This window comes from Onychomys torridus, chromosome 16 (genome assembly GCF_903995425.1).
Source record: "Onychomys torridus chromosome 16, mOncTor1.1, whole genome shotgun sequence".
NCBI lineage: Eukaryota > Metazoa > Chordata > Mammalia > Rodentia > Cricetidae > Onychomys > Onychomys torridus.
In genome coordinates, this window is record NC_050458.1 from 44,673,922 (window position 1) to 44,701,686 (window position 27,765).

The 27,765-nt window shown below is 56.2% G+C and overlaps 1 protein-coding gene across 3 annotated transcripts; it reads right to left on the minus strand.

Annotated features, from left to right (window-relative positions):
• Kcnj4 (potassium inwardly rectifying channel subfamily J member 4) lies at positions 1-27,462 on the minus strand. Of its 3 annotated transcripts, none has more exons than XM_036207561.1 (2): positions 26,845-27,462; positions 1-2,103 (listed from the first exon to the last, which is right to left on the minus strand). In XM_036207561.1, the coding sequence occupies exon 2, from the start codon at positions 2,062-2,064 to the stop codon at positions 727-729; it is 1,338 nt and encodes a 445-aa protein (XP_036063454.1). In that variant the 5' UTR covers positions 2,065-2,103; positions 26,845-27,462; the 3' UTR covers positions 1-726. The 3 variants fall into 3 exon arrangements, with proteins under 3 accessions (XP_036063454.1, XP_036063453.1, XP_036063455.1); XM_036207560.1 differs by lacking the exon at positions 26,845-27,462 and adding an exon at positions 21,163-21,223; XM_036207562.1 differs by lacking the exon at positions 26,845-27,462 and adding an exon at positions 20,323-20,385.
• Between the last annotated feature and the right edge of the window lie 303 nt (positions 27,463-27,765).

Below are 27,765 nucleotides of genomic sequence, written 5' to 3' on the forward strand. Positions count from 1 at the left end.
TAGCGGACCATATGCTTTATTAAAAATAGTTACAAATGCCATCATCAATCTGGGGACTGGAGGGACTACAAGGAGGGAGGGTATTCATCCCACCTCTGGGGTCCCCTCTGTACCTAAACCCAAAACCATACAGAGCTGGCTTCAAGGGTCTCAAGGGACCAGCCAGCTGGGTAGGGCTGGGGCTGGGCCGGGCAGGGGTGCACAGAGAGAAATGGTGACTTCTCTGTCTCCCAGGTAGAAACGGGCAGAGGTGGACTTGTGTCTCCATCTCTTCCATTTATAGATATTTACAAAAGAGTCAAGAGCACAGACCACAGTCATGCAGAAGAAACACACCCCTTCCCCTCCCCAGACCCACCCTGCCCACCCAGAACCCCCGTGATGCCCACCCCCCAGCAGTCCAGCCGCCTTCCCCAAGGTCCTGAGAGCAGAAAGGGGCACATCCTTGAAGGGTCAGTGGGGAAAGGGTGGGAGGTCCGGGGACCCACAGCCACCTGTGGGGAGGTGCCGGGGGCAGGGCTCGGGCCAGCAGGGCTGAGTACCTGGGTCCTTCCCAGTCCTGGGCTCTGCAGTCTACAGGAAGGGATCTCCCAGTCTTTGAAGCCCCCACCTTCCTCCAGCTCCACGGAGCCAGGTTCAACTCCGTCCTGAGAGTGGGAGGCCTGTCCTGGCACCCCACCCCTGGCAGTGGTTCTTGCAGGAATAGAGGGGGGCAGGGTCTGGAGGTCAGATGGCAGACTCCCTGCGATAGGAAATATTGTCCAGCGGAAGGGTGGCGGCTTGCATGCGCTCCAGATCCAGATGGCTACCAAACTCAAGCATCCGAATGATGCCTGCCTCCTCTTTGGAACCCGCCTCCAGGCCCAGGCCTGCAGCCACGGCTGCTGCAGCAGCCGCTTCCTCTTCCATTTCCTCTTCCTCCTGGCTCATGAGGGCCAGCTCATTTTCATAGCAGAAGGCACTGGGAGGGGGCGGTGGGGCGGGCAGCACCGTAATCTTGCTCTCCTGCAGCTCCCGGGCCGAGCAGCAGGGCGTGCCAGCCACCTCATAGGTCTTGTGGAACCGTGAGTAGTCCACCTTGTAGTGACTCTTTTCCTCAAAGACCACGGGCTCGAACCGGTGACCCCATAGGATCTCACTGGCCAGGTACGAGCTGCGGGCCTGCGTGGTCATAGCCGTGGCCTCCACCATGCCCTCCAGGATGACCACAATCTCGAAGTCTTCCGACTCCAACTCCTCCTTGCCCATGCCGTACAGCGGACTGTCCTCATCAATTTCATGCACAATGATAATGGGCGAGACCAAGAAGATGCGGTCCAGGCCTATGTCATAGCCCACGTTGAGGTCCCGCTGGTCCAGCGGCAGGTACTCACCCTCTTGGGTCATGTAGGGCTTGATGAGCTGAGCGCGGACATGGGCCTCCACAATGTGGCTCTTGCGCAGGTTGCCCACGCGCCACATCAGGCAGAGCTTGCCGTCGCGCACGGAGATGACCGCATGGTGGCTAAACAGCAGCGTCTGTGCCCTCTTCTTGGGCCGTGCCATCTTGGCCATGATGGTGCCGATCATGAAGGAGTCGATGACACAGCCCACGATGGACTGGACCACCACTGCAATGACGGCCAGCGGGCACTCCTCCGTCACACACCGGAACCCGTAGCCGATGGTCGTCTGTGTCTCCACTGAGAACAGGAAGGCTCCCAAAAAGCCGTTCACATGCATGATGCAGGGTTTGGGGGCCGTAGCGGCTGCCCCGCCATTGCCCCCCGGGCCTCCTGCAGCAGGCACCGAGGGGCTGGCCTCCAGGTCACCGTGGAAGAAGGCAATGCACCAGAAGAGGAGGCCGAAGAAGAGCCAGGAGACAAGGAAGGCTGCGGAAAAGATCATGAGCATGTAGCGCCAGCGCGTGTCCACACAGGTGGTGAAGATGTCCGCCATGTAACGCTGGGACTTGTTGCTCAGGTTGGCGAAGTAGACGTTGCACTGGCCGTTCTTCTTGACAAAGCGGTTGCGGCGTTTCCGCCGGGGCACGTGGGCCTGCCCGTTCCGGCTGTGTCCGTGCATGACCTGAGGCCGGCGTGGTCACCTGGGGAGATGCAGGGCCTGTGGAGAACAAGGGACAGGTGAGGTGATGGCAAGGTGATGGCGAGTGAGGGGCCACGGTAGAGACTACCAGACTCTCAGGACCAGAGAAGTCTACACAGGACCTCAAGACTTCCTTTGACGATCAGGGGGGTGTGGCAGAGGGTCTTTATGGAAAACTAAGTCAAGCTTGTGTCCCTGAGGATGATCCACCCGCCCTGGACTGGGATTTGCCCAACGAAGAACAGGATCCTGGTCCCAGCTGCTCAATGTGACCCTTCCAGCTTGCGCTGTTCTGGAAGCTTCTATATCTGTATCTTTTCTTTTTTCTGTTTTTGAAGCAGGGTCTTGACCATGTTGCCTTGGCTAACCTGGGACCCATTATGTAGACCAGGCTGGCCTCGAGCTCAGAGATCTGCCTGCCTCTGCCTCCCGAACGTGGAGCTAAACTTGTGCACCACCACACTCACCCTTCACTTCCATTTATTATTATTACCATCATCATTGTTATTATTAGCGCGAGGGAACATTTGACATGGTGTGTGTCAAAGACAGAGGACAACTTTCAGGAGTCAGCTCCCTTTTTTACACCGTGGGTTCCATGGATTAAATTCAGTCTGTCAGGCTTGCACAGCACGCTAATCCATCTTGCCAAGCTCTTTTTAGTTTTGGTGGCGCCAGGGTTGGAACCCAGGGCCTTGGGCACATGGAGCAAGCACTCTACCACTAAGCCACACTCTCATCCTGATGCCCATCTTGACTCTGTGTCCTGCATGCCCAGAGCTTTGACGCCCCTTTGCCTCCCAGCATAGCCTCTGCATCGGCCACCTAGAGTTACTGTTTTATTCTATTTCATTACATTTCAGTTCTTCATCTGCATTGGTTTTGCAAATGCTCGGAGCTCCCTGTGGCTAACAGTTACCATGGGGTGAGTGTCTCCAGACAGGGTGCCATTGATCCCCAGATTCCTGTCCTGTCCCCAGGGAGCGGGACAGGGGCTGACAGAATATCCAGTGTGCTGGTCAGGATGGAAGAAGGGTGAGCCTGACACTTCTGTCCCTGTCTGGGTACATACAGCGGGATGAAAGACAGTGGATCCTGGTCAGGAGGCGTCACCTTCCAGGAGCTCCTGGCTGAAGATCGGGTGTAGGTGAGACAGTTACCACTTTCTTCCTACCCACCTCCGACCACTCAGTACCCTCCCTTCAAGCCTCAGAGTCCTCATCTGCAAACTGAGGACTGAAATCCCTACCTTACAAGACCCTGGAAGACAAAGCCACCACCCTGCTGCTCCCCCACTTGCTGGGCGCCTGTGAGAGGCAGGCGGGCCTGACCGTGGTTGCCAGCTGTTCCAGCAGAGGCTTGTCACCCCCACGTGGTCTGCCCACCAGCTGGACCCACAGAGAGGTCACACTCTTTTCTGTGCTCCCTGCACTGAGGTCTGGGCACAGGCGCTTCTGGTGTAGTCTCAGGGCCCGAGGCCGACAGGGCCAGGACCCAGCCTGGGTTCCTGATAACATCTTGGCCTAGAATTATATAAGTCTGGAAGCTTCTATTTTCTGTTCTATTCTTCCTGGTCTAATTGTGCATCTGTGGCAATGTTTACACACTTCCCTGGTTCAGGACAACTTGGTTGCCGCAGCAACCGGTGCGCGCCAATGCTATAATTTAGATATCAACAGCCCTTTCCCCTGTCTCTTTCTCTAGTCTCCCTCCTCCTGGCTACCCTATCCAACCCTGCTTCTCTCCCCCACCCCACTCCAAGGGGCTTCCTCGGTCAAAGTCCCAGACCTGCCATGTGGTTTGGTTGGACCTTAACTTCCTGACCTGGGACATGAGACTTCTTGGGTAGGGTCCAGAATTCAATACTGGCCCTTCCAAGCATTCAGTAGCGGGGGGGTCCCCTTGCTACTGAATGGCCCCCAACTCCTTCATCTGCACCAAAGATACAGCTAGGAAACACAAGGGAGCCACATTCAAGACCGCTGTTTTACAGCAGAGGCCAAGGAGGCCCAGACATGGAAAGGAGCCACTGAGGGTCTCAGAACGGCGCAGGCGGGATTGCCCTGACTGGGTTGTTCACACCCATACTGAAAGACGGGCCTTTGGCTCTCCTGTCCCTTCTCTCTGGAGGACTGGAACCAGGAAAAAGTGGGTACTAACCCCATCGTGACAGGCTCTGAAGGATTGCCTGAACCTCTGCAAGACAGGCAGAGGATAAGAAGTGACATGTGGGCCTTTGATGAATGAAAGCCACTAGTTGTCCAAGGAGGGTCTGCCTCCCATGGTACCGAGGACGGGACCCTCTGACTCTGCTGGTAGGACCCGCTCCCTTGTGCTTCGGAGATGGTTCATTGTGGGGTCCCTTCTCACAAGGGGGTCTGGGGTGAGTAGTTCAGGAAGCTCTCCCCTGGCTCTAGGCTATCAGCGTTCCCTCCTTTAGCACTGCCAAGGGCTCTGATTAAGTGGGTGAAGATGAGGGAGCCTCTGCCAGCATCAGCCTCCAGGCTTGTCCCCTGTCCACATCAGGTACTCACCTCCTGCTCAACACGTGCTCCTATCACCTGCCCCACAGTTCTGCAAGGCCCTGTGTCTTTTTTCAAGTGCCCATCTCAGTGCTCGGGAAAGCTGGCTCCCCAGATATGTTCCCCTGGATATAGCAAGGAGTGGCTGTGTGCAGTCAGCCCAGCCTCTTGCTCCAATAGGCAGCTGCTGTGGCCGCCACGAGCTCTTTCAGTCGAGATGTGAAGCACGCCTGACTGTGTGTGCTAAGTGCACATCTCTCCAGTGAAGAGTGGCAGCTGGGCATTTGTCCATGGGACGGCTACATGGGCATGGCCAAGCTCTTTCTCTGACCACATGGGGTTTCTGGGGAAAGATAGAGACTAGAGGGAAGGCTCAAAAGAGAAGGTACATAGACAGGAAAGGACACAGCACTGATCAGCATCTTCCTCCTCCGAGAATTTACTTTGAAAAAAAGGAGAGCCCTGCTTGTCCGAGCAGAGGCATTACCCCAGCCCGTACTCTCCTGGAAGGCCGGGAACCAGGCTCCATCCTGTCCATCAAGTGGACTAAAGGATGCTGGCTGTGTGAATGAAGGAGGCTGGACCCTTCTGCAAAGCCTTGTGGAGGGACCCCAGGCAAGTCCTCCCTCTTTCTCTGCTTTGTATCATTCTCCAAGCCTGGGGCCACCCATCCTCCAGCTTGTCTTGGGCTTTTTGAGGTCATGGAACTTGAAGAAAGCAGTAGAAGCAGGGGAAGGGTTTCCCACAGCCTCCAAGAGCAGGCTGCCAGGCCAGCAAACTGAGCATGGGAGACAGAGTTTCTGTCCTTACTCAGACTGGATCCTGGGGTGTGTCTAGTGGCAAAGATTCCTTTAGGAACCCCACAGGCTGGAAGGACAACCATTCCTAGCCACTTATCCCCCACACACATCCTGACTACCCATGACAGAAAGAGTGACCAGGTGCTGCGGGGTTACCTCCCTGGGAACCTCCCTTTGGCCCTGTGAGCCCCAATAGCAGATGGGCAGAGGGCAGTGGAAGTCGTGCTTGGGGCCAGCCATCTTGCCAGGGCTTTTTAGCCTATCATGAATCTTCTAGATCACTGCTGTCGGTGAGACAACATGAGAGGTGACAGGCTTCACTGGAGGTCTCGCACCTCAGTCTCAGGGCCCTGTCTCTGAAGCGTTTGAGAGACAGAACTCTCTGGAAGTGCAGAGTCCACATCAGGCGTGCCTGCCTGTCTCACCGGGGTATTGCTGTGTCCTTGTTCAGCTAACATATATTTATTGGGCAGCTACTGAAACACAGGGGGATTCTGGCTGCTGTTCCCCATCTGGGGAACTGTAGGCTGCGGAGCTGGGGAAGACGAGCCTGGGGGTTGCGGAGCAGCAGTGACAGGGTAGGACTCCCACTTCAATCTGGCACCTCTGGGTCCCCAGCTCACCTCTGGCCCTGCTCACCCTGGGCCCCTGGCTTCTTCTGGCCTCTTTTATCTGTTGTAATGCTCTGCTCAGCCTGGCTCCTCCGGGATCAGGGCCTTTGGTTCTCAAGTCCCCTCCCCTCCTCCCCCTCCCTCACTATCCTTCAGGCTGCCCCACCTCCTCTGTGCCCTTTCACCCCTGCTGTCTCCTCCCCATTTAGCTTCAGATCAACTGTGAAAATAGCTTGTTGGCTGCATCCTTGTGCTTGAGATGGCAAGACGGGATGGGCTCTCAGTCTGTGCTCTAAGACGTCTGCTTTCCTCTCTCCCCACCTGCACACGGCAGCCATGGTCATAGCGCCGACTTCAGCAGGCCAGCGTTAGGATGATTTCCACTGGGGACACACCTGACGGTGGGAAGGGCCCTCAGGGTGCTGCAGGCAAGACTCCAAGGGTGACAGGTGACAAAGGGCAGGGCCTCGGGGACACAGAAGAAGGGAGAGAACTTGTGTCTTGACTGCACCACACAGGTGTTCTGGCCAGGCTCACCCACTGCTGTCTGCAAAGTAGGGACCTTTCACAACTCCCTGGCAAGAGGGGGCACACACAGGCTGTATAAGACAATGAAGAGAAGGAACCCCTGGCTGTATAAGACAATGAAGAGAAGGAACCCCTGGCTGTTAGTCCCCTGAGTCTCAGGCAGGCAGTGGGAGTGAGGTCTTACTTCCAGAAAAAATGGTGAATTCATATCAGCAACTCCTGTCCCAACCCTTGAGATTTCTGGTTTGTATTTGTTGGTGATGGTGGTGGTGGGTTTTTGTTGTTGTTGTTGTTGGAGACAGGGTTCCTCTGTGTAGTTTTGGTGCCTGTCCTGGATCTCGCTCTGTAGACCAGGCTGGCCTGGAACTCACAGAGATCCGTCTGGCTCTGCCTCCTAAGTGCTGGGATTAAAGGGGTGCCCCACCACCGCCTGGCCCTTTGAGATTTCAAAACCGACCTGTACTCCAGCTCTGAGGTCCCGGGCTAAGTGGGGAGGCCTTTCCAGTCCAACGTATGGGCCTCTGCAGTGGGAGAGGGACTCAGGCTCCAGGCAGCTGAGTGCACGCCTCAGGAAGGCATAGAACAAAACTTTAGTCTCAGCAGTCTGGAGGCAGAGGCAGATAGATCTCTAGGAGTTTAAAGACAGCCTGGATTATATGTCGAGTTCCAAGCCAGCCAGAGCCATATAGGGAGACTCTGTCTCAAAAGTGTGTGGGGTGGGGGCAGAAAGGCATGACCCTCTGCAGGTTCCTATCCTGTTCCTCTGACCCTGGATGATCTGACTCCTTCATTTCCATCTTTCCCTCCCAACGATAACACCCCAAATCTTTATTCTATGTGGACACACTGCATGGGAGGCCAGAAGACAAAGCTGAATGTCATCCTCAGAAATACCATCCGCCTTCTCTGTACAGGGTCCCCTATTGGCCCTGGGAATCAACAAATAGGCTGGGTTGCTGGGCAGTAGTGGTGTAAGCCTTTAATCCCAGTACTCGGGAGGCAGAGCCAGGCCGATCTCTGTGAGTTTGAGGCCAGCCTGGGCTAAAGAGTGAGATCTAGGACAGGCACCAAAACTACACAGAGGAACCCTGTCTCAAAAAACAAACAAACAAACAAAGAAAGGCTGGGCAAGCTGGCCAGTGAGCCCCGAGAATCTTGTCTCTACTTCCAGCACCGAGGTTACACACATATGCCACCACACCCAGTGAATGCAAGGAATCATGAATACCCACTACACCCAGCATGTTATGTGAGTTCTGGGGATCAAACTCAAGTCCTCACATTTGCCAGGCAAGTATCTAATTGACTGAATTTTCTCCAGTCCCTCCAGATCACCTTCTAGGTGACTTCCGGCCAGATACTTCACCTCTCTGTTTTCTGCATGCCTCATCTGCAGGTAAAGCTCATTATGGATCTCGCTGCCTAGGATTGCCAAGAGAATAAACAGGATTGCACTCAGCCCCAGCCTGTACAGGGTAAGTGACACCCGTGAGTGTATCACTCGGAGACGGAACACCCCTGCTCAGGGATCCAAGGAGGAATCTCAGATAGAGAATCCAGGACCTACTCACAACATCTCACACAGCCTGTCATCCACTGCCCTGAGAACAAGTGGGTGAGAGCAGGGGCCCCAGAATCAAATCACACAGACTGGACTCTGCCAGGCAAGCTCCAGAAGGTTCACTCACAGCTCAGCCTCAGCATCTCCACCGGCAGAAGGAACACAGCAACACACTTGTAGGTGCAGGGTGGCCTTGATGTCACCAAAACGTACACCACACAGTGCAAAGCCATGCTGCCTTCCTCCAGACCCTGGAATCCCTCTGCACACCAACACCCCCCCTCCCGGCCAGCACTATCACGTTGCAGGATCTGCACTGAGCGTTTAGCCGGCGTTCACTCTGAGCAGGAGTCATTCTGAGTGCTTTTCGCCGATCGATTCCTCTCAGCCTCATGGTGACCTCAGAAAGGGCCCTGTCATCCTTCCTGATTTAGAAGTAGAAAAACCAAGGCACAGAGGGTTTTCAACCAGCCTGGAGTCTGAGGCCAACCTGGGCTACATAGCGATAGATAGTCCAGCTTGGACTCAAGCATCCCTAAAGTGTCCCTGGTCACACCCACCTGTGAGGTCTAGGATCCTGACAACATGCTTTAGGCTGGCCTCCAGGTATGGGGGTGGGTGGGTAGGGAGAGCAGAGAAGCAAGAGATGTGAAGCTGGAGAGAAGGAAGGGGGCTGGGAACACTCTGGGTAAAGCCCAGAGGGTTTGGTAGTGGGTAACCAGGTAATGGAGTAGGTGACCATGGGGCCCTGCAGATGGAGCTGTCCATCGGTCTTCAGCTGCTGGGCTCCAGAACTCCTGGATGACCACGTAGAGCATGTGGCCAGGTGTGAATGGACAGAGGAGAGAGAGGGTCTAGGACCCACCCACAGCCTCACAGCTGGGAGCTCAGGCCGGGTGACTCCCGGACCCACTCAGTCCACTGAGCTCATCTCCCCAAGGCTGGAAAGAGAGAAGAGGCTTGACAGTGACCTTGAAGAGCCCACATCTACCTTGTCCCCGTCACCCACCTGGGTAGGTTTGAAGGCCCTTGTTTATTGCCCACCCATACCACCACTGCCTTGTCCCTGGATCTCAGCAAACAAGACCCCATAGCTGGGGTGGGGGTGGGGAGGCCCAGGGATCCCTAGAGCTTTGAAGAGTGGATGCTGCTGTCCCCTCTCAGGGCACAGGCTGCCCCAGCAGGCACCACCTACAGAAGAGGCACCAGCCTAACACAAGACTGCAATCTCAGCACGTGGGAGGTAAATGCAGAAGGATCAAGAGTTCAATGTCATCTTGGGCTCAATAGTGAATTCCAGGCCAGGCTGGACTATATGAAACTCCACCCCAAAACAGTAAAAATAAAAGCTGGGAGTGGTGGTGCATGTCTTTAAGTCTTTAATCCCAACACTTGGGAGACAGAGGCAGGCAGATCTCTAAGAGTTCAAGGCCAGCCTGGTCTACATAGAGCATTCCAGGCTTGGAGACCTTGTGAGAGAGAGAGAGAGAGAGAGAGAGAGAGAGAGAGAGAGAGAGAGAGAGAGAGAGAGAGAGAGAGAGAAAATGATGCAAGAGCAGGGGTGGGATTCAGAGCTAGGCTGGTACCCCTCCCCACTTCCTCCCTCCCTCTGGGTGGTTCTGCCCAGCCAGAGGGCACCAGGGCACTGATGACGGAACCTTCTCACAGCTGGAGATCATCATCATACAGTCACACACACACACTGGAGAGTGAGGCAAGCAGCCTTCCTTGTTGAAGCGCAGCTTGGAAGCATCCCCGCTGCCCATCCATGAGTGGTGCCACACAGCAGCCATGCCATGGAAGCCAAGGAGGCAGCCCTTTTGGGAGCCTTGTGGGTCTGTAAGATGTATTTTTTTTTTTCAAGACAGGGTCTCTCTGTGTAGCTTTGTGCCTTTCCTGGAACTCACTTGGTAAACCAGGCTGGCCTCGAACTCGCAGAGATCCGCCTGGCTCTGCCTCCTGAGTGCTAGGATTAAAGGCATGCGCCACCACCACCCGGCCTGTAAGATGTATTTTTAAGTGGGGGAAAAAAAAAGAGCAGCAGCAATGATCGGTGGGTAGAAAAGGGAGTTTATAGCTACATGTTTGCTTCTCTCTTCTGTCTGGATGGAGCCCCAGGAAACTGGTGACTTGGACTGCTTCTCGGGATGGGACGCAGGTGGCTGGGGAGGGAGGAGGGTGGGGGAACACTCACCACTTTCTCATTTGTCTTTTTAGAAGCATTCGGGTGTATCACCTATGGAAAATACCTGCGAGTTTTAAAATTAGCATTGGACGTATGTGTGTTTGTCAGAGGGGTCACAGCAATTGTAAGGTCCTCAACAAATAATATGATCCCAGACAGCCCTAAGAACACATCCCCCAGGGGCTGTGGGGCCTTGGGGGACACACCTTAATTTCTCTAGGTCACCCTTACGAAACGGGGGAAGAAGAACACCCACTGTACAGGCGTGCTGTAAAGATAACCAGTGGAGGGCAAGGGGTGTAGGCTGTAAAGTGCAGAGGGCAGAGACTGTAGATTGTGAGCTGCAGTTGTTCTGTGGTATTCGTGGGTGTGTGCCTGTGCGTGGGCACGCACTCTCCTAAGTCCTGTGAGTGTCTGTGGTCCGTGGAGGCCAGAGGCTGACATCAGGACATCAGTTCTCTTCACTCTCTACTTTATTTTTTGACGGTGTCTCACTGAACCCGGAGCTCTCCCAAGATCTGCGTGTGTGTGTGTGTGTGTGTGTGTGTGTGTGTGTGTGTGTGTGTGTGTCCCTCCCCCCGCCCACAGTGCTGTGGTTACGAGCACACGCCACACTCTGCATTTTACACAGGGTCTGGGGATCTGAACTCAGGTCCTCAGGCTTCATAGCAAGCACTTTACCTTACCAAGCCATCTCCCAGGCCATAAAACCCTTCTTACAGGCATGGCATGTGCCTACCATTCTCCCCTCTGCTCCCCCCCTCCTCTGAGGGAGCCTGTGATTAGTCCCCCATCTTGCTCCTGACTCCTTTAGGCCTGAGAGGCTTCTCAGGCTGCCATGCCTCCCCCCACTTCTATAAGCCACATACCCCGGGAGCACAGGTTCAGCCACCAATCACCGCCAGCAGCCTCCCACCATCACTGACCTCCCTCCTCTGCAGCCCCCCCCCCCCCGTGATCTCATCCAGTCCTGAGCCTTAAAATACCAGCAGCCACATCTCCCTCAGAGCAGACTCGCTCTGAGTGTCTGCTAGATGGCTAAGAGGTGCCCATTGCCTCCCGCCTTCTATTCAAGTCTGAAACCCTCCCAGGCTGGTTCAGGCCTAAGCCTTGGCCCTCCTTCACCCCCAGAACCTAAAGGCAGGGGAAAAAACATGTTTGGTGAACACTATGGCCACCATGCCATGCTCTGGTCTTCATTCCAAGCTGTGAAGGTCCTGTACTTACCTCACCGAGAGCTGAGGAGCAGGCCTATGGAATTGGATGCTGTATGCTTTGCTCCATGTCCTGCCTAGCCACAGCCTCCTCCTGGCCTCACTGGCTATAGTTTTGGGGCTCCCCACATTCCCCAGGCTGAATCTAGGCCCACAAAAGGTTCTTCTCTCATATAGACTTTGCCCCCTCAATTCTTTTTTTTTGGTTTTTCGAGACAGGGTTTCTCTGTAGCTTTGGAGCCTGTCCTGGACTAGCTCTGTAGACCAGACTGACCTTGAACTCACAGAGATCCACCTGCCTATGCCTCCCGAGTGCTGGGATTACAGGCATGAGCCACCACTGCCCAGCGCCCCTTTAATTCTTTACCCCAACCCTTGCCACACAGCCACATGGCCTTTCTCCCTATCCCTCCAACATGTCAAGGTGCCCTACCTGGGGGCCTTTGCACTGGTCTCTGCCCTTCGCAGTGACATTCTGTGGCTCTTTATCTCCCAGCCCCCTCCCATGGGAGTTTTGATTTAGAGGAGTTAGGCTCAAACGTGCCCTGTACTTTCCTGAGATGTCCTCCTCTTCCTCACAGCCCTTATGGGCCTTATGCCATTGGTGCACCCATGCTGGGCATCCTTGACTATGCACCCTGAGTCCTGGAGTCTGGTGTGCAGTAAACCTTCACACACAACTGGCAAGGGGCAAGGACATGAGGTCTGTGCAGTTTGTCATAATCCCCGTGAAGGGCCTGAGCAGGGCGATGTCACAGAATGTGACAAGCTATTTTTGATGCTGTAATGAGGGAGCAGAGGTGGCCCCGAGCACAGACCAGGAGGGACCTTCTGTGCCGTGGCGTTATAGGCCACGGCACAGTAGCCATGAGCAGAGGAGCCGGGACAGGATGGCTCAAGCCTCTGCTCCACCTCCACAGAGCCCAGTCCTGGATGTCCTGGGGAGAAGAGGGGTGATGGGTATCCTGGGTAAAGCTTGAAGAGGTGGAGCAGGGTTTAAGGGAGAGGGCACAGCAGACAGAGAGGCCTCAGAGGGTGAGGGACTGTGGTCATATCCCAACACTGTTTGGCAACAGCCGAGGAACTGTGGCTAAAAGAACATCTACCTGTCAGCTGAGTGCTTACTCATAGATTCTGACCACCTCCCACCAGCTCCAGCCAGCCCATTCATTCATTCATTCATTCATTCACTCATTCATTCACTCACCATCTAATGGTATCCTGAGCTGGCTCAGCACCTGCCTTTCTGCCTGGCATGTCTGCAGCTATGCTCTGGAGGGTACACTGTGAGTAGTGATATTTTGAGTATCTACTATGTGCTGTGGGAGAAGCAATGAGTTCTGAGCTGGCCATGGTGGCACACACCTTTAATCTCAGCACTCAGGAGGCAGGCAAATCTCTGTGAGTTTGAGGCCAGCCTAGTCTACAGAGCTAGTTCCAGGATAGCCAAGGCTACACAGAGAAACCCTGTCTCGAAAAACCTAAGAAAACAAAGAAAAAGAAAGGGTCCCTGGAAAGATGTATGAATTTTAGAATGCAGGGGCAGCTGGGCAAGACAGAGCTTGAAATATGGCTCAGGCAGGATTAAGACCCTGGCAACAGATGGTGACAGGGGACTGGGGACCCAAGGCTGGGTGGGTGGCCATGCACAGGAGAGGAGGATGCTCCTAGGCAGAGCAGTAGTTTCCTAGAGGTCTTGGCACTTGGGTCCCCAGGAGCAGAGGGGCCTGGGAGAAAAGGAAGCCATGTATCCATAAAGCTTTAGGATCTCTACCCAGGGGATTGGCTTTTCAGCTCCAAACAAGGCCCAGAGTAAAGCAACATGCTGGGTATACTGTATTATCAATAAGCACACAAGTGCATGCTTGCACTTGCACACACACACACACACACACACACACACACACACACACACACCCCAGTGGCACCCTAAAATGCTACATACCCTCACACATATCTTGTGTTTTAGTGTCCTACAGGTCAGACCCTGCCTGTGACTTGGTTATTAATCTCACTCTGCTGGCCCAGAACTCACCACACAGCCCATGCTGGCCTCAAATCTGTAGCAATCCTTCTGCCTCACCCCATCAAAAGGGCTGGGATGACAAGCTTGAGCCACCACCACATCCAGGTCTTCCCTTCTGTGGCGTTAAAAGCCCTGCTCTGAAAGGTGATGAGCCAGCACCTCTCAAAGCTAAGTCTGGTGGTCTGGGCCTGTCGTCACAGCTGCCGGAGAGGCCGAGGCAGAAAGAATACAAATTCAAGGTCATCCCACTGCAAGAGTTCAAGGTCAGTCTAGACAACTCCGTGATGCCCTGTCTCAAAACCGGAAGTCAAAGAAAAAAGGTGGGAGTGGGAAGGGGGGCTAGGGATGCAGATAGCATGCTTGAGGCCTACCCAAGCAAGCAAGCAGGAACACTGCAGGGGATGCCATGTGTTCTGGAGGCAAAGGCACAGGGGCCTCATGAAGGCCAAGTGGAAATCTGAGACAATGGGCTGTTTGTTTGTGGTCCTCATACTTCAGTCCCCACAAGATGTTCACTTGGGTTCCGAGTCCCTTCAACTGCCCTGTTCTGGGACTCTCTGCTGTCCCTCAGCAGGTTCCATTCAGCGGTTGTTCACAAACCTCCTAGGACAGGCAGCCTACTTGACTGTGAGGAGTGACGCTCGGCTGTTTGAAGGGTTCATCTAAGGACTTGGGGACCCAGGGCAGCCCTGAGATGGCACCCTGGTCTCTCTGCCCTGCCTGTACCGACTACTCTCCTGTTCACTCACTGTCTGGTGTCTGGGGCATGGCCCTGGTGCCTATCTAGGACTTCTCCAAGGTCAGGTGCCTTTGAAATCTGCAGCTGCATGGCTTGGCGCCCACTCAGTGTCTCATCCCCACCGCAGCAGGTTTGGGGACAGGAAGAGAGAGCGGGGTGCAAGGGCAGGGCTCAGCGGGCATGGAGGGACAGACCCCAAGTGACTGGAGACAAGGTATCTAAAAGTAACGGCTTCTGTCTGTGCCTCGTCGACCTGTCTGTTCCCAGACCAGTGACATCTCCACATAGGCAGGGCAGAGAGGAGGTACACCGTGGAGTGGGAAGAGGTCAGATGAGGAAGCCTGGTGCCGACGCTCACTCAGAGTGACAGTGGTCTAGTGAAGGTCACCCAAGGTTGTGAGTGGCTGAGCCTTCCTCCTACGGCATCTCCCCTTGTCTAACATCCATGGACTTGCTCAGGAGAGGGGCATGGAGAGATATGGGTACCTAACGGAAAGGGGAGGGTGTCCGGGACCCTGGAGGCCCTCAGGAGCAGAGCCGGGCCAGCCGCACCTCTGCCACTTTTACCAGGCAGATGCTTGTCCGATGCAAGTGAAGCTGTGTGGTCTCTGGGCCATTTGTCTCAGATGAGTTGCTCTAGGGAGGGCAGGTACAGGAGACAGGCCTAGCGCTGAGGGGAAATTTCTCTTCAGCCCAGTCCCACCTTTTCAACCTGCATCCCCACACCCTAGCTCATCTCTGCCCAGCTGGAGGTCCCCCAGACCCCCAGGCATCTCCAACCCATGTTCTGGGGGGGGGGGAGGTCGCCATGACGACACCACCTCTCACAGCGTGGCTCTTAGTGGGATGGGAAATACAGAAGTTCGCTTTTCCTGGTAGCCTACAGGGGCCTGACAGTGTCTCCCAAGGGCACCTTGCCTCACCGCACCCTTTCTGCTGAGGCCATGAGCTGGCTGAGGAGTAGCCAGACACCTACAGAGAAGAGACAAGGAACTGGTGGGGAGAGGCACAGCGGAGAGGAGTTGGAGGCAGGAGACTACTAACTAAGGGAAAGGCTGGGGCTGGCACACATATGCTGATTCAAAGGACATACCCGTGGGGCCCGGGACAAACCCAGTTATCATGCTTCCATTTTCTCACCTGGAAATGGGGTGCTGTGCTCATAGGATATTGGGGAGCATTGACCGGGACTGCATAGAAAGCCCAGCACCTTCTGCTCACCCCTCAAGACAACCTATAAGGGCTGGAGATGCAGCTCTGTTGGTGGAGTGACTGACTCTAGCGAGCACGAAGCAGCCCCTAACACTGTATAAGCCAGGCATGGTGGCTCACACCTGTAATCTGAGTATTCAGGAAGTGGAGGCAGGAGAATCAGAAGTTTGAGGTCTCTCTGCCTGCCGCATACAATCTCTGTGTCACCAAACAGTAGAACCTTCCTTCCAGGCAGGGCTCTGGTGTGCACCTGCTGCATGCAGGTGGGAGGCGGCTGTGAGAAGGTTGTGGGGAGCGCCCTGCAGTGGTAGCAACCCCACAGCATCCCACCCCACCCCCATTTCCCTGGCTTGTGCATCCTGAAACAGAACCATGGCCTCAGAATCAGCCAAAACTCACATATCCCGTCCCACAGGTTCCCAGCAGCCATGTTCTCTAATGCAGCCTCAATTTCCCCTTCTGTGAATGAGAAGTAGCCATGCCCTATGCCTTACAGGTTCACCCAGGAGCCAGAGGGCAGTCAGTGGGGACAGTTCTTGCACTGGCCTTTTGGGAGTAGGAGGTCAGGATCCAGGGCCAGCCCGAGTGTGAGCCCTCTGCCCCCATGCCTCACCCCACCCACTACCCCTGAGCGGAGCGCGCGCCTGCAGGAGCGCGTGCACGCGCGTGTGTGACTCAGGCTCTATTCATAGCTGGGTTCTGCCAGCTGCAGTGTCACAGGCAGAGGGGCCTCGGCCCATGTTATTATTACAATTACCATGTGAATTAAAAGTTTGAGCAGCGATCAGCCCACGTCGCCAGGGAAGAGGGAGCAGGAGAAAAATAAAGATGAAAAGGAGAAGAAGGGCTGAGCCCCGAGAGCCCCCACCCCCACCCCAAGGAAGACTGAGTCCGCCTGAGGAGGCTTAAAGGTTATGCCAGCCCCCAGGGCTCCTGCCTGCCCCTTCCGGGGTCCCCAAGTGGAGGGAGGAGCATTTAGAGATGTCACAGCCCAGTGGCAGCTACTGGGCGGGGGTGGGGGTGGGGCATAGAGGTTTGTTTTTTTTTTTTTTTTTTTTTTAATTCTTCCCAGAACTTTGTCACCTCATTGGTCAGGCCAAGCTCAGAGGGGGTGGTTGACTGACCTAAGGTCACACAGAGAACCACAATGAGGTTACTGACTCCAGACAGGTCTCTGACTCCAGCATCCCCAAACCTCATCAGGCCATGGTGCTGATGCAGGAGATCTAGGGGCAAGGCAGGAGGGACTACAGACAGGACCTGCCATGCCTGCTCTCTCTGCTCTGTGGAACGATAGAACCTGACTCTTCTCCCAGAAGTACCAGCCCGGAGCCATCAACATCTCAGGATTCAGAATCCACATCCACACATCATGTCACCATCCACCCAAAGAGTCCCAGGCTAGAGAACAGGCTGCCCAGCTGAATGCTGATGCTCTGGTCAACCTTGGGCCAGCTCAGTCTTCCCGTCTATAAAATGAGCTCTCCCCAGTGGTTCATGACTGCGCCTGTCTCTAGAATGGAGCCCCTAGAGGATCCCTGAGGGGGTGTTGGGCTGTGGGGGCGACTAGACCATCTCCTGCCAAACCCCAGCCCAGGGGAGGAATATTTTCCATTCTTTCTGGGGAAGCCCCAGTGACAGCCCCCGGGGAACCAGATCCATCTAAACTCAAACCCAGTCCCTCCATACTTCCTCGCTGTGTGACCTTGGGCAGGTAGCACAGCCCCTCTGGGCTGCTGCTTCTCCATACAGGGACAGTAGTACATCATTAATGGAGGGGTAAGAGTTTGCTGAAGCTCCTAGCCTCATACCTGGTCCGGCAGTATATCTCCCAGTTAGGCAGCAGACTACACAGGCCTCCTGGCCATCTTTGGGAATTTCATAGATCCGAGGATCCCCGAGGTGGGGATGTCATTCATAGTCACCCATGACGTGAAAGTCACCAAGCAGGAAGTCTCTGCCTGATTAGGAGCAGGGTGCTCACTCTCTCGCCAAGCCTCGGGTACCGCCATCTTACTCAGCCTCCAGAGGATAACAGGCCATTTGGCTGACTTGGGACAACCCGGCCAGCTCAGTCCTTATCACTAAGCCCGTCTTCCCATCTATAAAAATGAGTTCTTCCCCGGAGGATCCCTGAGGGGGTGTTATGTTGTTAGAGGTGACTAGATAAATTATCTCCTGCCTAAAACTCAGCCAGGGAGAGGAATATTCTAGAAAGCAATATTCTAGAATGCACCATAACCTTTTAGTTTGACCCTACATCCAGCTAGTCCCTCACAGGGACAGCCTAAGATTAGTTTTCAAAGGAGTTCTAAAGGAACTCCTTAAGTAGACCAAGTAGGGGGATAAGAGCAAAGTCCTTGATGGTGGAGATGGGTAAGGAAGTAGGAGAGGGGGAGGAGGGGCCAAAGCCAGGCCCGGTGGCGGGGTGAGGGTGGGTGGGAGTGGAGGGGGGGGGGGGAGGCGCGCTCGGGGATCTGCCTGGCTCTTGTCTGCCTGCTTCCGAGAGGAAGCTGAGAATATGGAGCCGGAGCCCTGCCCCCTCCACTCCTAGGCCATTCCTTGGCCATCAGTGTGGCTCCAGGACCTCAGTTTTCACTTCTATAAAATGGCAGCAGCATACCAATGATATAAGCACCAAGTCTCTGCATGCATGAAACCATCTCCCCATGCCACCTGGCCCCACGGTGGTTAGGTTGGCCTGCTCCCCACCTCTGGCCAGAATGTGGAAGGCCACAGGACTCCTACACATCTGTGGCTTTGGAGCCAGGGGGCTGCTTTCTCTCCTGTAGCACAACCCACGTGCAGGGGCCAGGTGGGGTCACTTTGAACATTCCACCACACCCATTTCATAGATCCTCGAGGAGGCACAAGGAGGGGAGCTGCTGTTCAAGGTCACAGGATCCCTCCTGCCCCCCCCCTCCCCCGAATGCCAAAGCGGCAGAGGGCACCTCCTCCCAGGGGAACCGCCAAAGCTACAAGTGGCCAGCACTCACTATACAGAGGTGGACTCTGTACAGGGGATCTGCCCAAGGTCACACAGCCAGGCCATGGCACACCAGGTCCTGAGAACTCTCAGGCCTCACCTAGCCGGAGGGACAACAGGGCCTGACTTCCTGCCCAAGCCACGGGACCTCCCCAAGACTGGAGCCCTGGTCCCACCTCTAGGCTCTGCCTGCACCCCCCAGCTCCCTCTACACCTAAGATTAGGGTAAGAAGAGCAAAGGAGAGGGCGGCAAGAAAGTTGGAGTCCGGCTGTCGCCCTTCCCAGCCTGGACCGCTCCTTGGTCCTTCCCCTCCCTCCTCCAGTGCAGGGGGATCAGGCGCTGATGTAATGCTTTCGTCCTCCTTGTGCCAATCTCAGAAGAGAGACGACAGATTGCGTGAGCCAAATTTGGCATCCTAGGGGGAGAGGCATGAAAAGTGGAGATGTGGAGGAGAAGAGGAGCCTGGGGAGGTACCACAGAAGCCCCCCTGCCCAGCAGACCCCCCTGGGTGTCTCCTCTTCCTCTGCTTACACCCCCCTTTCTTCCCTAGCCTGCCCTGGCACGCATCCCCCTGCAGGCCAGCTAGCCTAACCCACCAGGGACCCTCTAAGCCTGGGTGCTGCCAGCCCGCCCTCCCCCACCCTGACACACTGCTCCAGCTCCATTCCCACCGCTAGTTTCCTGGTTACCATGTTGCTGGTTGTCATGTCGCTTACATGTCCTCGTGACTCAGTGGTCCCTGCAGAGGGGGCCCCCCACCTCCTCACGCCCCCCTTAGCACTCGCCCCCGCCTCCCCCAGATCCACATTAAGAACCAGCCCGCCCTGTGTAAGCCCACACAGTTCCTCCCCCCCCACCTCCCTCTCATCCTAAGCTCCGAATCTTCCCACAGCATCCTAGAGTGACTTTGTCCTCTGATCTACAAATGCTTGAGAACCTGCATGCCTTGGCTTTCTTTGCAAGCTCTTCCCGGGGGCCCTGACACTATGTGCAAGCCACTGACACCTCAATGAAGTCAGTGCTACAGTCCCATTTTCCACTTGTGCAAACTGAGCTCGGAGAAGAAAAGCCAACTGCCCAAGGTAACCCCAGCAGAAGCCCACGGACATTTCTGTCTGGCCAGTCACCTCTATATTTTTTTTCCCTCCCCAGGGAATTGTTTCCTCAAAGGAACCATTAGGCATGTCTCCCAAGTCCCAAGTCCCCCCCTCTAGTGCCTAGACACCTCCATTATTGTCAGTCTGTATTTCCAGCCATATTCTTGCCCCTCGGTAGCGACTTCTTTCCCCTCATGGTAAATCGAGTCCTTCCTCCCATCTGCCCAGCCCTTTCTCCAGCCCAGCAGGACTCTGCTCACAGAGGGGCCCTCCATTGGAGGTCAGTGGGGCAGGGCTGGTGTCCCCATTCCACAGATGTGTTGGAAGAGGCTCAGGGAGCATAACTTGCCCAGGATGCTAGTTTCTCGGCTAGCTGGGCTCATTTCTGAAGGCTTGACCAAGTGCTATATGAGGCATGATGGCCAGCACAGAAAACTCCAGAAAGAGACCCTTCTTTGCAGGGGAGAACAGAGCTGAATGTTCTAGATTCAGCCCTCCACTCTCCAGCCCCACGGCCAAGCAGCTGCTGCCCTTACCACACTGCATGCAACCGCTTGCCCCAACTGCTCTGCTTCCCCATTTCCTCCTCATCAGAAGCCAAGTCAAGCCTATGCAGGGCTCTTGGGTCCCCACAAGTCCTGGAGGATGCAGGACTGGGTGGGGGTGGGGGATGGAGTGGATATTGCATCCCTGGGGCCAGCCCCTCTCTGTCCAAGGCCAGACACTCCCTCTTATTCCCACCTCCTTCAACCTACCACTTGGCGCTCTCGGGCTCTGGAGGCCCCTGTCTGTCAGCGAAGCCCAGCCATCCTGCTTCCTCATGCCTAGAGGGCACTGCCGCCTGCTTCTCCTGGGCTACCTCTCTCTGCCCTGAAGTCCAGGTCCCCTGAATAGTCTGTGTGTGTGTGTCGAGGGGTGCTAATAGGCTGACCCTGGTTAAGGAACATTCTGCAGGTGGTAGGGAAGTTCCCTGCTCTTGGAGCTCAAGGCTCACCCACTCTTTGCTGTGTTGTCCCTTTGCAGAAAGGGGTGGGGGAACATTTCTTCCTCTCTCTACAGCCTCAGTTTCCACCACTATAAATCCTGAAATGCTTCATTTACTGAACCTCTCTCACCTCCCCTACGGTTATCTGGCACAAGGCAGGTACTCCACACAGCTGAAGGGGGATTTTGTCATACTCAGAACCATTCACCGAGACTGCAGGTGGGAGGTGGGAAGTAGAGACACCCCCTTCCCATCCTGCTGCAAGTCACCTGCCTTGAAGCTCCTGGCATGGAGGTGGGCGGGAGGGGGGGGGGAGCAGAGAAGGACAGGAGCATCGCCAGGGCAGGAGGTCAAAAATCTCTTTCATCCATCTCCTTTCTTTTGCCAGCCGCAACCCATAGGCGACGCTCAACTGGCCAAATGGACAGAGCACACCAACTCGGGGGAGTCACAGGACTACACAGGGACCTTTCAGGACCGGGGTCCGAGAGATGAGTGCAGGGTGGGTATGGCCAGAGCGGCAGGACAAACAGACACTCCCTCGGCTAGATAGACATTGCGACGGACTCACGGACTGACAGCGCTCGCGATGGGCGAGCCGGAGGCTTACCCCGGGGCGCAAGGTCGGAGGAGGGTCTGGGCGGCGAGTGGCCGCTACATCCCCCGGCGGAGTCCGGCGGGCGGCGTCCGGGGGCGCGGGGTTCGGGGCGCGGGCGCCGCCTGCCCGCGATGTCGCCGCTGACCCGGGCGGCCGCCGTGGGTCTCGGGGTCTCCGCGCCGTCCCGCGCCTCTTCCTGCGCAACTTTCAGCGTTGTCCCGCGCCAAGAGCTGGGCGCTGCCCCGGCGGCAGCATCGTGGAGCCCGGGCTCAGGTTGTGGGGTCCCTGGGCCCAGGGCGCCCCACCGCCCGCTGTTACCCGCAGCCCCGCGACACCCCCGCTCTTCGGCTCTGGGGTCGCCGGGCTCTGGGGCCACCTCGCGCCTGCTGCACGGTCCCCGCCGCTGTGCCTCGCTCCCGCCTCTCCTCCCGCGGGGTTGTGGACCTCGCCGCTGCGCCCCGGCCCCTGCCCCGGCCCAGGCTCGCCCGGCGCCGCTTCCTCCGCCGGCTGTGTCCTTCTCTGTCGCCGTCCCTCCCACTCCCGCCGCCGCCCCCTCCGTCTGGGACCCGGTCCCCGCCGCGTCCCCGGCTCGCCCGGGAGCTCGGAGCTCCCGCCGCCCGCGGCGCGCCGAGAACTCCCAACTCGCAGCACGCGCCCCGCTTCGGAGACTTTCGCCCCTCCTCACACGTGACCCGCGCCCCGCTGCGGAGGCCGCGCGCCCCGGCTTCCAGCCCCAGGCGGACCCCGCCCTGGCCCTCCCGGTGCGCCCAGCCCACGCGGGCAGGCCACTCGCTCCCGGGACCCGCGACTCGGACACGGGGGTGGGGGGTGGGGGGGTCTTGGGGGCTGCGCCGTCCCGTTCTCGCACGGATCCTGCCCGGGTTTTCCTCCTCGCTCTGCCGCGCTCCTCCTGGAATCCGTTCCGAGGATCCACTCAGGGTTTTGCGAGCCCCCCCCCCCCCCGGGGCAGGTGGGGAGGGTTCTCCGAGCCCAGGAGAGGGTAGGTGGGAACCGGTCCAGTTGGGGTCCAAGTGGCCCTGACCCTCTCCTGGGAGGTCTGTATCTCCCCCCCCCCCCACGAAGTGCTAGCAACTAAGGGCCCTAAGCACCCCACTTAAAGAGATCGAGGTCGCTCTTGGAGGGAGCCTAATAGTCACTTAGTAAGGCTCTGGTTCTCAGAGACTGAGGACCCACAGAGGCCCATAAGTTCGCAAAAGGTCATCCAGTGGGGTGGACGTCAAACAAAGCCTAGTCCCTGCTTTCTTCATCTTTTTTCCCCCCTGAGACAGGGTTTCTCTGTGTAGCTTTGCACCTTTCCTGGAACTCACTCTGTAGCCCAGGCTGGCCTCGAACTCACAGAGATCCGCCTGGCTCTGCCTCCCTAGTGTTGGGATTAAAGGCGTGCGCCACCACCGCCGCCGCCGGGCCTTTCTTCGTCTTATTGAGTTGTCTTTTCTCTTTTATTTATGTGAATGTGTTTGTATACCTGTGTTCACCATGTGTGTGCTGGTGCCCTTGTGAGTGTATGTGTACCATGTGAGTGCAAATGCCTTTGTGTGTGTGTGTGTGTGTGTGTGTGTGTGTGTGTACCACATGAGTGCAGGTGCCTGTGTGAGTGTATGTGCACCATGTGTGTGCTGGTGCCTCTGTGTGTGTGTGTGTGTGTGTGTGTGTGTGTGTGTGTGTGTAGGCAGGTGCCCGTGTGACTGTATGTGCACCATGTGTGTGCAGGTGCCTGTGAATGTCAGGAGAGATTGTCAGATCCCCTGGAACTAGAATTATAGGCACTTGTGGGCTGGCATAAGGGTGCTGGAAACCCAACGTGGGTCCTTGGCCAGAGCAGCAAACCTCTGTGGAGCCATCTCTCCAGCCCTTATTAAGCTGTCTTGATAGGACAGAATCCAGACCCCCCTCCCCCAACCACCTCCAGAGAGCCCAGGTCTGGGTCCCACACTCTGGAAGCATCTCCCAGTCCCTGGGGAGCCAGTCCCCCACTTTCCTGAGCATTTACCACCTTGATCTAGCCTTCTGAGGAAACTCACACAAGAGAGGAAAGTGCTTCTCTGTGGCCATAGGAGCCTGGTACACTTGCAGGCAGATAGCCATTTGAACCTGCTGGAGTCTGGTCATGGAGGACTAGGTCCAGATTAGAGAGGAAGATCTGGGGGGAGGGGTAGAATGCGCTTGTGGAGAACTGACTGAGCCTCCCATCTCTTCAATCCTCCTCCTACGCCAAGCAGACCTCCCAGGATAAGACAAATGACACACAGGCCACACACCCGTCTTTCTGTGGGCTCTCCCTGGCTCAACTCCTCAGTATGGTACGCTGCCGGGCTCCCGCACACCATATATTCACACATGTCCTCCGATTCCCACGGATTCCAGAACGTACCAGATGCCTTCACACCTCTCTCTGCCTGCATGCTGTGTCCCCCCCTGCCTGAAATGCCCCTGGTCTTCTCTGCCTTCAGAGCCTTTCTGCTGTTCTCCAAGCCCAGCCTCAGCACCACTTCCCAAGACACAAGTAAGCCAGTACCCATTCATTCAATCAGCCAGCACCGGGGACCCACCTATTACCAGCCCCTGGGGTAGGCACAAGCAGGGTTCTAATTGAATAAGCTTGGAAATCAGACCAACCTGGCTTTGAAAGCACTTAGAAACTAGAATGACCTTGAGTGAGACTCTGTTTAACCTGTCCACAAACTGTGAGCGCTAACAGACCCTGTGTGCAGGCTGTTGAAGGTAGGTGGGTGCTGGCAGCAGGTGCCCATGCTGTCCCCTGGGTGCCATCCTCAGTCCTGTGGACCTTCACTGTGCACAGTGTCTGTTCTCTGCCATTCTCTCTCCTTACCCTGCTGTGCCCTCAGGCAGATAGCCAGGACTAATGTTCCCTGGCATGTGTGTGTGTGTGTGTGTGTGTGTGTGTGTGTGTGTGTGTGTGTATTTATGCATAGACTCCCGCCTTCCAGCAAAATAAGTGTTCACTTCGCAGCTGACAGATGTCTGGGATCTACTGCACCTCTGTGTGGACTGAAAGCAAGGCCAACTGGTAACCTGCAGTTTCCTCCCCTGGTGGCTGGCTGCCCCCGGGAGGGAGTGGTGAGCGCAGGAGAAAGAGGGAGCAGAGAGGGGAGGTAGACAGAATCAGGGACCGCTAGGCCCACCATAGCTGCTCTTGCAGGCTCTGTGTCCCTCACCAGGTCGCTAGGCAACAAAAGTCTGAGGGAGGGATGGGGCCCCCTTGATGGGTTTGGGCTGCACTACGGGGCAACTGCTGAGTCCCTGGAAAGCTGCAGGGCCAGAAGTAGGTAGTAAGAGGTGGGAGGGCAGCTCCAAGCCAGGAGAGGTCCAGGGACACCGGGAAACAGAGTGTTCTTTTCATCATCAAATAAACTCCCAAGTGCCCCTGGGCAGTCTCTTTGCTCTGGGTCTCCCTGTATAAGAGGGAAGGATAAGACACTTCCCCACTGTAAGCAGCTGTTCTGAGAATGACTGAATGCTTCAGGAAGACCTAGCCACAGGCCATGTCATAGTCCAGGAGCTTACGCCCCGTTTGATGTAATATGCCAATGTGTGTGTATATGCGTGTGTGCGTAAGTGTGTGTAAGGGGTCTTGGAGAAAGACAGGAGAATGGTTTGGGTGTTAGGACCTGTGTGTCCCTTGATAAGTTGTTTATCTTTTCTGGACCAACTTCAGAGGCCTCATCTGTAATGGGACAGTCTGCTGTAGCCCTGAAAGGCAATGGGCTTGTCTTCATCCAATACAGAAGCACGATAGGGTAGCCTCGATGGGGCCGGCGGTCCGAGACTCCACAGACTCCTCCCGTCAGTCCAGCACTGTTCCAGGTCCTTATAAGCACTGCCTCAATCTCTACATGGAACTCTTTACTTCAGGTACCGTTCCAGTGGGGAGACTGAGGCACAGCATTGTATTGAACGCATAGCTTCAGCACCAGGGACAACTGTCTGGAAGAACAAGTGTTATGCCGAAAGTGTGTCTGTCTATTTGATTTCCCATCTGTCCCTCACAACTCTGTGAAGCAGAGGTTTGGACTCTCGATTCCGGGTGCAGAGACAGACTGAGGCACAGAGAAGTGGCTTGCCTTGGCTCAGTGGGAATTAACAAATGCAGATGCCAGGCCTGGAACTGGGTTTGGCACCTGCCTAGGTTCTAAGGGAGGATCATTCCAGGTTGGCAGAGGGCTCACTAGCCCACCCACTCTGGGGGCCTGCTCAGGCCTCCAGGGTCCTATAGTGGCCTCAAGAGCCTGTGCATAGAGCTGGGAAGGGTGAAGTGGGGGAGGGGCTTGACAGGTGGGGACAGGTGGGGTTTGGGGTACACTCAGAACTATCAGTATTATTGATTCCAGGGGTGGTTTTTTTGTTTTCTTTTTGGCTTAGGAAGTTTCTGAGAATCCAGTCAGCCTATTCCACAGATGAGGCAAACTGAGGCCACCAGCTGTTTAGATGAGACATCAGATCAAGACAGAGTTGGCCTGCCTCAAAGCTTCACAGCCCTGTCAGCTCCAACAGAAGAGGTTGGAGGAGTGAGGAAAGGGTTGCTGGGGGTCCAGCATGCCAGCATGCCAGCCCTTGGGATGGAAGACTGGAGGGGTCTCTCCCACCCTCAATCCCCATCCTCACCCACCGCCCAGCACTCAGTCACCAGGGTGGAATATTTTAGCACCTATAGAGAAACTGCCACAGACGGCAGCGGCAGCTGTTGCTAAGGAGATACTCCCAAAATAGCCCCCCTCCGCCAACCTTTCCTGCTGCTGCTCCTGCTGTGGGGAGGGGAGGAGGCCAGGCAGTGAGGGGTGTCACATGAGCCCTGGCCCCAGGCTCACCCATCCCACCTAGCCTCTGGCGGCAGCTGTGGCCACAGCCCTGAGCAGCCACAGGTCTGCGGAGGGAGCAGGAGGTGGCCTTTGCCTGCCCAGTGGCCTCACCATGGTCCTTAGCTGGGGAAGAAGGTCACCAGGTGAGCAGAGAAGGGAGGGAGACACCTCTACTCCCAAGACCCTCAGCACACCCCCACACCACTCCCATACACACAGCACCTAAGATCTCAGCAGCTACACACAGTCACTCGAGCACACCATGAGCACAGCCCACACAAGCCTATCTAGATAGGCATCCGCACCAGAAAGACACACGTAGATGCCCGGTAAACACATATGCCAGGAATGAACAACGCGTACCACATGACACTCCACACAGCCATAAATACACACATTCACATATACAGACTCACACATCCATCCAAAGTGCACATACACGAAGGCCTGCCATGCCAGGCGCACAGACATACACCCATGTATATATCCCCCCAACACACACACGTGCACACGGGCATGCATGCACACACACACACACACACACACACACACACACACACACACGACACACAGGCTCACAGATACATCCATCCAAACACATGCCCAGCATGTGGCTCTCACAGGGCATTGGGGTACCAAATGGGCTCTGTCCAGGGGGCAGGTCCTGGGCCTCAGACAACCTCAATGGGTAAGGAGCTTGCTCTGTTCAGTCACAGCGGAGGGGGACAGGTGGGTGAGTAGGTGGAAGGCCATACCTCTATGAACCCCTCTACATCTGGGACACACAGAGTCTTAGGTCTAAGGAGAACTGCCCTGGGCTCTGTCTACGGGGAGAAAAAAGTCAGGGTGGACTCACCTGCAGGCTTGAAACCTCTAGGCATGGAAGGTTCTGAGACTCAACTTCAGGGTGCAGCTGGCCGTCACAGAGACTGCCCTTGGGGCTGGAGTGACAGATGGGACCAGAACAGACGCGGAGATGGCCCTTGGCATGTGCGAGGCACTTTGCAGTTCGACACCTCCTTTTAAACTTGGTGACTATTTCACACACTTGATGAGAGCTTCTCTGAGACATTGGTGGCAATGTCCCATCTCCTAGACCTGGAGAGGAGTGGGGACTTCAAGACCACACAGCAGGTTACTAACTGGGCTCGGCTGGTCTCCAACGGAGGAGATGCTCGTGGTCCTGCACAGTTCTCAGTCGGGATGCCGGCTTTGCCCACTTCACCCAGTGACTCTGGGGTGCAGCCCAGCCCTGGGTCTCCCCACCTGGAAAGCAGGGAAGGAATCCCCAGGCGGGTATCCGGCCGCAGCTGGTGACCACACTGAGGCCGGGGTGAGTGGGAGTGGCGTTTGCCGGATGCCCTCGGGAACGCCAGCGCAAGGACCAAAGGCTGCGCCGCTCCCCTCCTCTCTTGGCCAGCCGCGATCTCTCTCCAGCCTCGCTCCGTGGCTCGGCTCCAGAAATCCAGGCTCCGGGTCTTGGCTCGCGCCTCGTCACTCGGGAGACGCGGGGAGCGGCTTTGCGGTTGCCGTGGGAACCCCTCCCCGGCCAGGCCCCGCTCACGACTCGCCGCACCAGGCTGGAGCAGCAGCTCGGCGGACCGCTGGCGTTTGGGGTCTGGGCAAACGACACCTGTCCCTAGAGTAACTCTCTCAGCTTAGCGCACACACCTCAGAAGCACAGCTCCGTGAAGTTCGCAAACCCGTGTCACCCCCGCACCGTCAATTCCGAGCGCTTCCAGCGGCAAATACCTAACGCGCCAGGAAGGCGCTGTTT

Excerpts from the sequence above, each read along its gene's own strand:
- Kcnj4 (XM_036207561.1), bottom strand. The coding sequence starts at position 2,064 with ATGCACGGACACAGCCGGAACGGGCAGGCCCACGTGCCCCGGCGGAAA.